General features: G+C 41.9%; 1 protein-coding gene across 1 annotated transcript; it reads right to left on the minus strand.

Annotated features, from left to right (window-relative positions):
• Positions 1-4,949: 4,949 nt before the first annotated feature.
• Positions 4,950-10,186, minus strand: LOC126002199 (tyrosine-protein phosphatase non-receptor type 11-like). The gene is given in 4 exon segments (XM_049769365.1): positions 4,950-8,835; positions 8,838-8,909; positions 8,912-9,268; positions 9,271-10,186. Coding segments are annotated over 4 exon segments (1,773 nt in total). The 3' UTR covers positions 4,950-8,407.
• Positions 10,187-12,906: the final 2,720 nt, after the last annotated feature.

A 12,906-nucleotide genomic window follows, 5' to 3' on the forward strand; every position in this document is an offset into this window, starting at 1 on the left:
ATATAGTATTTTATGTTGACTGTGATGTTAAACTTTTCTTGCATGCCCATGATAAATCCACTTGGTCAGATGTCTGGTATTTTTGATAAATTGTTGTTATCTATTTGCTAGTATTTCATGGGAATCTTTGTATTTGTGTTCATCAATGCTCCTTGAATTTTATACTTCATTTCCTCCATATTTCTCAAATGCAACCTTTGAATGGTTTGATAGGACACAATGTCACCATTGGGTACTTATATATATTTTCAATTATGGGATTTTTTAATGACAAGAACTTATCTTATTCTTTATTCCTAACATAGCATTTATCTCATAGTGACAAGTGAAGTGGTCAAGATTCTGTAACTAATTTTGCTTTATCTAGTGAAATGTGAAAGGATATTTTGCTAATGTCTAAGAGAAGAGAAATCTCTAAATTAAATTGTCTTTTATTTTCTCTTTAAGTCATATATAGAAGTGATATCTGGAATATTTTGAAACTGCTGCAATATTCTCCAATGAGAACATAATTTACAAAACTGTAGTGAAGGCAGCAGAACCAGAGTTAGAAATATTCTCAGATTGAGGTCATCACATGTTTCATTTGATGTTACATGAAAAACAACTTTCTTGTGGTTTATGTGATTCTGATTTCCTTTTCTTTTTCTCTCTCACTTTTCTCTACTTTTCCATGTTTTTTCACTTCCTAACTTTTCTTTCTCCTTTCTCTTTTTTTATTTTTTTCCTTCAGAAATCTCCAATTGCTATACCTGGGTGCATGCCCAGATGGCCAGTGAGGTAGGTGTCGGGGAGGAGTTTAAAGGGAACCCCAGGCTTTCTCCAGCCCCCACCCTGCTCAAAATGAGGGTATGGGTGGGGGCTGGTGAACTTCTGGGCTTCCAGATCATTAATGAACTCAAAAAGCCAGGAGCTTTTTGCCAACATGGGGAATGGCAGGCTTCCATGCCGAAGGCCTTTTTTTTTTTTTTTTTTTTTAAACAAGGTTAGGGGAGCTGCGGGGGTTGGGCCACCCCAACAACATTCCATCTCCTTTCTCCTGGACTCCAGGGCTATTGCTGGGTGCATGCCCAGATGGCCAGCGAGGTGGGTGCTGGAGAGGTAAAGGGTCCCCAGACTTTTCCAAACACCCACATAGTATAAGAGGGGCCGGCTTCGGGAAGTCACAGGCAACTTTTCTTCCCACCATTGTCCATTCTGAAACTGCAAGGGGTCGCCAGCAGATATAATGTGCAGATAATTAATTGGATTTATCTTTGGGTTTAATCTGTCACATACAGAATATCTATGTTGTATACTTTCCTTCTCCCCTTGGCTCACCGTTCAGAAGCTCACTTTTAGTCCTTTACTCCCTCACCGCCACCACCTATTTCCCCATATTTAACCATTTTTACCCTCAGTTCTTGGCTCCTCATGAAGCACATTATTATCCCCACTCAAGCCATTTGCCAACCAGCTCCCAAAGTGAAAAAATAAACTTTCAGCCTGAAAAGAAACTAATACTCTGTTCCTATTTATCTACTCTCAGCGGCCTCCTGTCTTCCACCTTCCTTCACTGTGTAACTGGTTGTTGCCATGCTAGGTTTCTGAGAAGTCGCCACTCAAAGACATTTCCTGATATGGGACTGCTAGGAGTCATTTTGCAGACTTCAGAAGGCCAAATCACAGATCAAAGTAGTGTCCTGGATTCAACATTCCGCCCGACTATTTCTAATGACATAAAAGTGACATGTATATCTCCTTTGAATATCTTAGATGTATTCCCTTAACCACTATAACTCTTATTGAATATCCTCTTATACAATGACAATTTTTCCCACTGTTTTTTTTTTGTTTTGTTTTGTTTTGTTTTTCTTTCTAATCAGTTCAATAAGGAATTCTGGTAGGAGAATCTTTCACTTTAGAATTCATGTTAGAACCAAGTTAAGGGGATTGTTGGCTTGTTCCCTTGAAAAGATAAGTTCTCCTTGCATTTAGGCCAAGCCTTTTTTTCTCCATTTCCCTCATATTTGCTGGGCCTATACAAACAACAATTGCCACTCTCACATCATTATTAGTGTATTTTTTTAAAACTCTTATTCTTTAAAAAAAAAAAAAAAAGAAGAAGAGCTTACTAAACTTTCTGCTGGTGTTTTAATGAATTCATTGTGATTCAATAATTTTCAAAAATATGCTTGCTACTGAACTTTTTCTTTCCTTTCTCTTCCATCTCTTTAGTTTTTCTTTCAATTTTCTGTTTTTTAAATCATGTTGCTTTTGGTCTTCCTAAAAACAAATGTATTATTATCAGTTATGTCAACTATGTAATGCATTTTCTTTAAATAAATTTTAAAAATATCCCTAATTTGGAACATAATACCTACCTCTGACTGAATTAACAATTGAGTTCTCTAGGTATAGCATTTGGGGAAAAATCACATTTATTTTAATATATTGTCTATTCATCTAAAAAAGAGATTGAGGGAAGAAAAACTGTCTTTTTCCCAAAAGTGTCCTATTATTCTTTTTTCCAAATTGTCTAACTAATGCCTTTACATAGTAAAGGTCCCCATAAATATTCATTGGATTGAATTGAATAATCAATTAATTTCTACCATTTTCCTTATGGTGTGTGACCTTTGGCCACTCCTGGTGGTGCATAGAGCTTACTCCTTTTCTCCTAACTCTGCACTAGGAAATCACTCATATTGAACTTGGGGAACCATATGGGATGCTGGGGATTGAATACAGTACCTTCCATGCTATGACTCTGTCCCCATTTTTACCCTCAATTTGCCACTTGCCTTGATACCACAAAATTTAATATTTTATTCTATACTCAAATTATTTCCCATTTAAGATCTATAACTCCCCAATATGTTAAGATCCTAGAGGACAATATATGTCTCATATTTCTGCTTATACCTTATGGTTCACAGAAGCTCTAAGACTCATCTGAGGCATCTGATAATTCCACAGTAAACTCATCTTCTGCAACCTAGAATCTAACTTAAGTTCAGAAATATGTATCCTTGTAAAGTATCCCAATATTTGATGGTAGACATTCTCACTTCCACCATATATTTTAAGTGAGCATAGAGCAGCACCAGTAAAGCCTTTATAATTAATAGGTATGATTTTAAAAATATTGCATTTTTGGGTATAAAATATAATAAAGTATTATAATCTCATAAAACAGTTTTGGTTAATTTAGACTTCTCAAAGACTAATGTGATAGATATGAAACTAAAATTAAAAAATATAATTTGGGGGTCAGAGGGGACTTATTTTAGAAAATAACATACAGATATCTTTGTCCAGACAATTAGATACTTTGTTGTTACTTATGAGTGGTTATGGAATCCAGATTTCTTTCTTGCCCTACTTAAAATTTCTATTTTTGAAGCTTTACTTCTTATGTATGTCCCTTAGGGTCTCCAAGGTCTCCATCAGTCTCATCTATTTGCTGAAAGAGCACTATGTAGATGCCCTGTTTTCCATTTCTTAAGAAGATCCTCTGACAAGATGGTCTAGCTACCTGTGTTTCACACCGTGCCACAAATGACTGCTAGTCAAGAATACAACTCAGCAGTTTAAATTATTTACACTATCTTCCAACAAACAACCAACCAGGGAGAAGTATATATAGGGGGCTATCCATTCCCATCCCTTCACTGCCACTTTTAAGCACTTTCTTCTAGCTTAGTGATGGATTTTGACCCTGGTTATAATACAGTATCTCCTGGAGACAACATTTTAAAACTTTAAAACCAAGAGGAAACGGGGACAACAATTTGTCCTCATTTTTTTCCTCTTTATTTTATATATTTTAGTGGAGTTACTTTCTCTCCAAATCTGATAAATAGGTTTTCTCTTTGAAGAATGGTTATGCATTTTGGCCTTGTTTGGTTTCTACCTGTGTTTGTGAAGCTGGTAGTAGTGGCTTATATGTGTGTTTATGTGACAGGAATAGCCACAATATATATGAGAGAATGCCAGAAAATGGGTCTTTTAAATTTAATCTCCGGTGTCAGTAGTACTCTATGACAAATGAAAATATCCCAATATAAGACAACTTTTGACATGTGAGGCAGTATACTCCATGCCGTAGGGATGCAAAAATGCGTAAAACATCCCTAGTCTCTTACAATATAAAATATAAAGAAACTTAGAAAGTGGGAAGAAAGACCCTTTATTTTCCAAATGTTTTTATTACAAAGGTAATAAAAAAGTTTTTATTACAAAAGTAATCTACTGCTGTAAAAATAACATTTAGAATCTATTTAGTAGAGAGCAGAAAATTTCCACTTCCCCATCTCTATTCCCAGATATATTAGCGTTAGGAATTTTATTGTCGCCTTTTAGACTTTTTATGTACATGGAAATAAATGTTTTCATGTAATGGGATCATGTCATTTGTATTTTTTTCTAATCTATATCAGTATGTATATCTTATTATCACTGTTGACATGATAGTCCTTTGTATACATGCACCAGAATGATTTTACCTGACAGATGGACTCAGTTCTCAGAGATCTTTATTCCATTAGAAATGATTTTTCTGTTTGTTTGGTTTTTGGGAGGCCCCACCTGGTGGCACTCAGAGGTTACTCCTGGCTCTATGCTCAGAAATAACTCCTGGCGGGCTCGGGGGACCATATGGGATGCCGGGATTCGAACCACTGTACTTCTTTTGTTTGTTTGTTTGTTTTTTGGGCCACACTCATTTGACGCTCAGGGGTTACTTCTGGCTAAGCGCTCAGAAATCGCCCCTGGCTTGGGGGAACCATATGGGATGCCGGGGGTTCGAACCGTGGTTCTTCCTTGGCTAGCGCTTGCAAGGCAGACACCTTACCTCTAGCGCCACCTCACCGGCCCCCACTGTACTTCTTGATGTTCTTTCTGGTGTCCTTCCATCAAGGCAAATACCCTACCTTCATGCTATCTCTCCGGCCCCAGAAATAACTTCTTTTTTTAATGTTTATTGTTGTTTTTTTTTATTTTTATTTTTCAAATAGACTACATAATATATGTGGCAAAAAGGCAATTAAGTGACTCTCTTAAAACACTAAATGTATAATAAACACTGCATATTATCAACATTTACATGATTCACATCAAAATGATGACACCCTAGAATGTATTCCTTTTAAAGGACAGATTTATCAATAAAATATTACATATCTTTTAATACTCTGGTACAATAATTCATATACTGCAGGAAAATTAACTGTAGGTCTAGTCACCGGCTTAATAAAGGATCCTTTTCCATTAGCTTTTATTAATAAAAGAATCACAATTAGAATCATAAATAAACAGGCAACTTATTAATGACATGATCTGAGGTTTAGGATGAAAAACCTGTCAAAATTAGTCTGATATACAGCAACGTTATACAACATACTGAAATCAACTGCCCCTTGGGGTGGGGAGGGAAGGAACAAATTTGGTAAAGACGAAGGGACAGGGGGCTGCGTCCTGGAACTTATTTCCAATGTGAGAAGAGACAGCTACAAAACAAAGGGCTGATGCAAATTCTAATCTGGCACCGTGAAATCGGGGCACCCCTGTGCTTGCCACAGAAAGATCTTTATTCCCCTGAGACCAGAGAGTAAAAAACCTGTGCTGAGCTGGCACACTTGGGACAGACAATTACACAACTCACAATTGCAAACATTTCCCCACCAGAGCACCAAACCTCACAATTACAAATCTTTCGACTAGAAAGCCCCCCAGGAAACCCCTGGGAAAATAAGCCTGAAAAACAAAGCATCTTGACTCTTTTTCTTGGTCATTGCAAAGCCGCTGAACACAGACTCCAGCATAGTCAGCCACTCACTGACCCCACTCACTGCACTAAGAAAGGCGTGGAGCTCAGAGGAAGAAGGAATGCCCAACTCTGCAGACAAGATGACTTCCAAAAAAGTCGTTTTTAGAAAAAAAATCTATTAAAACTGGAATCTGGGTTTTAAAAAACAAACCAAACACCCTGATACACATGCCAGATAATTTATTTACCACACCCCCAATATAAAATCTTATGCTTATTATTTTAAAATACCAGCTAAGGGATATTGTGCAAATTCCAGGTCTACCAGCAACTCAGAAGCTGACTAGACACATGCACACAATCATCACACCTGTTTTCCAGGTAACCTGATTCATCTAATGCATGGCCTGGCCCTCGGACCTTCCTCAGAAACCACAATTCGAAACATTCACTTCCATAAGTTCTGTTACCTCGGCCTCTCCGGCTCATCTTTCTTCCCTGCCTCTCCGCCAGGATCCATTTGGGAATTAAGTCATCTCATCTGAGCACCTGCGATCACCTTTACTCGAATCCACAATCAGCCCTAGGGACCGAGAGGCTGGGACTGGCACATGCTCAAGTGATGTGAGTTTGCTGACTTGGGGAGGGGAAATCGAAGCAAAATCAAGGGACCCAAGCAAGCTAGCCAAGCTCTGGTGTGGCTGATCCGAAAGCAAAACCCACAGACCTAATGCTACAGGCAGAGACATTTACTGCCACGCTATCTGTACAAGCAAGCCTCTAGATGCTGGTGCGAGACTGACCCGTGGCCAAAGCAAGAGCATTGTCCCAAGAACTGTTCGGGGACAACATGGGCAGGAGTCGAGATCCTGGTAGCAAACACTGAAAAGGAATCTCTTTCTCCACAGGCCTGTCAACAAGACAGTGCTACCGACCTTCCACTCTCTCCCTCCTCTCTCTGCACACACCTGTGCACTAAAGCAATGAGAAACTTGCGGATGGGGGAAAAGTGGGGAATTCATTTTATGACTCATTTCTGGAATGACAGCCCTGCTCGGCCCAGGGTTCAAGGGGAGACAGGACGGACAGACCTCAGGAAGCTGCTACTAACAGGACTCTAGTCCTTCCACAAGGAGCCCCAGGCAGAAGGAGAGCAAGACTCAAGGGCATGAACCCCTAATGATTCCCCGCGCACGGGGTAGGATCTTCAGAGAAGGCACTTAAGGTAGAGTTAGCAGATCTCACTGCTTGGTTAAAAAAAAAAAGCTACTGCCTATTCCATCAGACTGGGGGCATTCTCGGGGCTATCCCTGCAAGCCTGCACTGGCGGCCTGCCTAGAGGAAGGAGGTGGCAGGACCAACCTGTTTGTTTCAAGCCTTCTGTCTGCCCCCACAGCCGTCCTGGAAGTCCAGTTTCCCCGAGTGAAGCTTCCACAGGTATGCCCAGAGCTGGTGGAACAGGCCTGGGAAGCTTCTGGAAGGCCCTTTGGCTGCCTGGCACCTGCTTCCCAAGGTCACAGCACCCATTCTTCCAAGTCAGGCTGTTACCGCAGCACAGCCTGGGGTGGGTAAGCACAATAAGCCGCACCTTCCGGTCCTGCTCCTGGGTTCCTGCTGCCTGAGCTGGGGCCGAGCCAGGCCAGTCTGGGTTCAAGTCTGACTGGCCAAGGCCTCCTTGCCCTCTTGGCAGCAGCCGGCGTGGACCCAGCCTCTGAGCAGCCCAGGAGCTCCGAGGCCAGGCAGCTAGGGGGCTCCTGGAGACGGCGTGCAGAGAGGGCCTGGCCATTCTCCCCAGAACCTGCCAACCACACGGTGATAGCAGAGCTCAGAAGAGCAGGGTCCAGACTGAAAAAGCAAAGCAAGGGTGTGGGGGCCCAGGGGAGTGCCTGGGGTTAGGGCTGGCATGTCAGCAACAATTGATATTCCGAACACTGGTTACCCCTAGATGCAGCTTCTCTTTCTAAAAACAAGAGAACAACTTGGAAGAGAGCTGGGCTGCTGACTTCCCGCCACCACCGCCTCAACTCACCTCCCAGTCAACTGCAGGAGGGTGTTGCTAAGAAAACCCGCTTCTCACCCTGACTCATGGATCCCAGGTCCAACCTCCACAGCTTCTTAATAGCAACACAAAGGCAAGACCGTCAGCTTCTGACAGTCTAGGCACTGGTTTAATTATCATTTAGCCAGGAAAAAATAAACAACACGACGACGACGACGACAACAAAACAAACAAAACAGAGACCATCAATGAATCATCCAATACTGGAGGCAGCACTCAAACCAACCGTTCTCTCTTCTGGAGGATGCTGTTACTTATTTTACCAAGCGTACATTTTTCTCTCTTACAAGTGCCCTATCATCCCCTCATCACTAAGAGAAAAAAAAATTTTTTTTAATTCTGAAAAATAGAACATGGTCCATCCTGTTGAAGTGAGTTCTTCTTGTCTGAGGAAATGCTAACTGGAAATCAGGTGTTGTTGAGTTAGAATACAGGGATCTTTGAATGGTTTCAGAATTTGCTTCTCCAAGGTACCAGCCACAACGCAAGCCGTCCACACTTCCTCTTCGCAGCAACCTTCTTGCATCTTGGTCTTGGTCTTTTTAGGGAGAGGGTGCAGATCCACATCTGCCTCTCTGAGCTGATCTTGACAGGTCCTCTCATCTGAAACTTTTCTGTTGATGCATCAAACTCACATTTTCATACACTCGAGCATTATCTTCTCTCATTTCTGTGCAGGATGGCGTTGGGGTGCCCGGAGGGAGAGGGCTCTGGTCTCCGCCGGCCTGGTCCATTAGGGAGTACTTGATGCTGGTATACTCGTGCCCTTTCTGCTTGCTTTTCTGCTCCTCCTCCATGCCGCGCTGTAGTGTCTCGATGTAATGCTGGACTGCCATGTAGATGAAGCGGTACTGGGCCTCGGTCTGGACCATCCCTGACCTCTGAGACCGCACCATCTGGATGATTTGGGGGACATCGATGTCGCAGTCGACACCTTTCTCTCTGATGATGTCAATAAGGATACCGATCACATTGAAAGTCCCCGTGCGGCTGATTCCAGCACTGCAGTGGACCACCACGGGCCCGCATCCATGATGCCCTCCTGCTTGTGGTGGACCTCCTCCAGGAAGTCCAGCACACCCCCAGGGTCACTGGGCACGCGTGGTCGGGCCAGGTCCGAAAGTGGTACTGCCAGATGGTTCTCTCCGCGTTGCCTTGTCCAACCTTTGAGAGTTTCAGTTCTCGTAACGTGTAGTCATGGGCCGCGCTTTCTTTGACATTCCTGACACGCATAACCCCATATTCCTTCAGCGTGTACTCATCCGGCCAGTACTTGACACATTTACTCTTTCCTCGCTCCACTTCTTTCGTTGTCATGACAATAACTCTGGAGTTCTCCTGAAACACCATCCGCCAAAAGTCGTTCACTGTGTTTTGCAGGCAGCCTTGCGTAGCAATGTAACTTTTTTTGGGCTTGGAGTTGTTGCACTTGGTTTCAAATTCAGGCATGATAATATTGCATTGATGTAATCTGGCACGGGCTCATGGGGATCTCCGTCATGGAGCATGACTCTGGTGTGGTCAAAGGGCAGAATGTTCTTGTATTTGTTTTTGTTTTTGTTTTCTTGCCTCTGACCCTCTTTTCGGCTATACAGAAGCTTGCACTCCTGCTGTTGTAGTGTCTCAAATTCTTCCCAAAAGCCTTGCTTGACTTTATCCGTGGTCTCGGCTAATTTGCTTAGTTCTCGAACCCGGCTTTCGATTTCAGCAGCATTGATCCGTGTGGTGTTGAGAGGCTGCTTGAGCTGCAGCACTGTGCCCAGCGTCTCGACCATGGGGTTCTTCTTGTAGTGCTCCACCAGGTCTGTCAAAGAGTCAAAGCGTTCTCCTCCGCCAACATCATACTTCAGTTCCTGACATCGGATCATGACGTGGGTCACCTTCGACTTGCCATCAGTGCTCTCCCCTTTGTCATCACCGGTCTGCACAGAGAGGACAAAATCCCCAGGGTGACTCTGGCTCTCTCGGACGAGAAAGCTCCCGCGCTTTCCTTTCTCGGTGAGTAATTTCTCTGCTTCTTTCCCAGAGAGGTGTCCATGAAACCATCTTTCAGAGGTAGGATCTGCACAGTTGAGAGGGTATTTGAGCTCAATCACATCCCCGTTCTTCTCCTTTAACTGCCCATGGTGCTCCATGTAATACTGGACCAATTCAGCCAAAGTGGCAAACTTCTCCCCTCCGTACAAGTCATAGTAATCCCCAGTGTTCTGAATCTTGATGTGGGTGACAGCTCCATTTCTTCGAACAGAAAGAGTGAAGTCTCCAGGGTTGCTTTTACTAGGCCTCGCCAAGAAACTGCCATCGACTCCTCGGGTCAAGAGTAGGTTCTCTGCCTCCACACCGGTGATGTTCGGGTGAAACCATCTCCGCTATGTCATGTTCGTCCTCCCGGGCCTCGGGCTGGGCGGCGGACCCGCTGCCCTGGCCCTGCGGGGCGTCAGTTTGGCTCGGGAGTGGACGGGGAGGCCGAGCCAGCCGGCCTCGCGCTTCACAGCGCTCCGCTCCGCCTCCTCCAGAAATAACTTTTTAATGAATATTTTATTCATTTACTTTTTCTGCACTTGCTAAAACAACTTTCTTGGAAAAATAGAAAGGTAGAGTTTTATTAGAGTTTGGAACAAAAAATGAAAAAGGACAAATAATACAAGATATAAAAAAATGTTTCTTTGGTTAAAGTACAGGTTCGTTATATGGTCTCTGTGTTGGGCAATTTATTGTCATTTTAAAGGTTAAGATTGGTGGTGGAGAGATAGTATAACAGGCATTGGCCTTGCAACTGGTGGGCCTGGGTTCAAACCCTAGCACCCTTTATGGTCCCCTGAGCACCACCAGGATGATACCTAATACAGAGTGGAGAGTAAACCGTAAGTGCAGCCATACAGTAATGCCAAGATTTCCAGAAGAAACATCCCATACCTATCTCAGAATATTACCAGAGTGAAAAGCAAGAGACTTTCTAGAAAATACTGTGGAAGCTAAGACACATGAGAGACACATCCTGAAGGATAACTGAGCAAAATCTGGTGACTGATGAGATGTAAAGATCAGTGGAGAGTACAGAAACAGTTTTCTCATCTGGAAAATGGGAACAACGGTTCTCAAACCTCAGGATTATTATGAGTGCAAAGCAAAACAGTGTAATAGCATTTCAATTTGTTGCAGACCTTCCCTGTAGTTCAAATAATGGTGATACACAACAGAACTTTCAGAGTTGCTAGTTTAGGGAATAAAGAGGATAGATTACAATGACCTTTTCATAGAGCAACTGTGAAGTCACTGAAGGGAGTTCATGGTGTTTTCCTAGTGACTCAGTGGAAATTTAAGCATTACCTCCAAAGATGTGAATCTGCTCTAAATACTTCAGGGCACTTTCACATCTGTGGTTACTGAGCTAGATTTACCCTTTTATCTAATTCAAAACCCCATCTCCCACTAAATTGCAGAACCTTGTTTTTGCTTTGAAAGCAGACAGGAAGGATGGGAAGATGCATTCCAAATATTTAGTTTCCAAAGCATGTGTTATTCAAAGCACCTTCAAGTACTAGGTTTCTTGAAATAAGAAACTCTATCATCCTGCTCTGCTGTGTTCTCTTTGGCAGGAACAATAATCATCTACTTCAAGTGTATAACAGTTCACTCTTTGCAGAGAAAGAATAACAGCATGAATGTTGGGAAAGTGAAATTTCAGTCTCAGCTCTCCACAGTTAGCTAGGACATCATCTCTGGGCCTCATAGAGTGCACATGATGACCATAGATTCCATGTTTGTAGAATATAGCAATCTCTGTTTTCATACAGATTCAGAGTTTGATGGGACAGTATAAGTCATAGTTTGCAGATTTGAAAATAGAAACTTGAAGTACTAAGAGGCATGACTAAACTAAATATGACTTCCCATTTCAGAGGTAAGGTTAAAACTGCTGCATGATTTTTACACTGTCTTTTTAATGTTTCTGTCTGGGTGTGTTAGGAAAGAGGCTTCTTGAAGGCATGTGTCTGATTGCCCTCATGGAGACAAAGACCTTCCACTCCTTTGGCAGTCACAACTCCTAGGTAAAACATCCTACACATCCCATCTTTATACACTTTGTTCTAGATGCACTAGCTATATGTATGCCTTAATTTATTATAATTTGCTATATTGAGTTACATGGATATTCTCCTTTTTTTTTACAAGATCCATTACCAGCAAAAGTTTGTGACTCACCTAAACCTCAGATGATAGTTTCTTTTAGCAATAAAATATTTTTAATTAAGGTAAGTATAATCATATATATGGTATTAGACATTTTATAAATTATAATATAATGTAAACATTACATTCATGTACAGGAACACTAAAAATTACATGTGAATCATTTTATTGTTGCCTTAATTTTATCATGGTATTCTGGATCCAGATATCTGAGTTCTTTTTAAGCACCCCCCACCTGCCTTCACCTCCTGATCTTTGAATAAATTGAATTCATTATTTTGGCTTGAAGAAGTCTTTTCCCCATTAATCCCTTTCCCCAGTGAACTCTGCCTTTTCCTTCAGGCTTTCATTCTGTCAATGCTTTTTTCAGATAGCTTTCCATAGCCTTCTCACTAACCTAGGTGAGAAGAACTTGGTTTGATGCCCACAGTGCTCTGTTTTTCCCCAGTCATTGTGATAATAATATTTACCACTCCTCTTGTGTCCGTTAACTCCTGTCACAGAAGAAAAACTATATTTGGTGAGAGTTCCATACTTATAGTGGCCTGAACAAGATAAAGGTTTAATTTTCTTTCATTGCAACAAGTAATTTGGAGATAAGCTGCTCAGAGCTGGCTTTGCAGTCAACTGGGATTCAGATCTTTAAAGCTTGTGCTTGTTAAAGTATCCTTGGTATTGCCTCATGATAGCAAGATGGTTGTTGGAATGCAAGCCATCATGTCCACAAAAGGGGCAGGAAGTTAAGGGAATATCTCCCTGGTGACTCAGTCTTCTTTATGAAACTACTGAAAACTCTACCAGAAGATATCTACTTAACTATCCTTAACAGGTCACCTGAGTCTCTTAGACCCCAAGAAACAATGATTATCCTGGATAAGATAGAATTATGGTCAGGTAGGCAATT

This window comes from Suncus etruscus, chromosome 1, assembly GCF_024139225.1.
Source record: "Suncus etruscus isolate mSunEtr1 chromosome 1, mSunEtr1.pri.cur, whole genome shotgun sequence".
NCBI lineage: Eukaryota > Metazoa > Chordata > Mammalia > Eulipotyphla > Soricidae > Suncus > Suncus etruscus.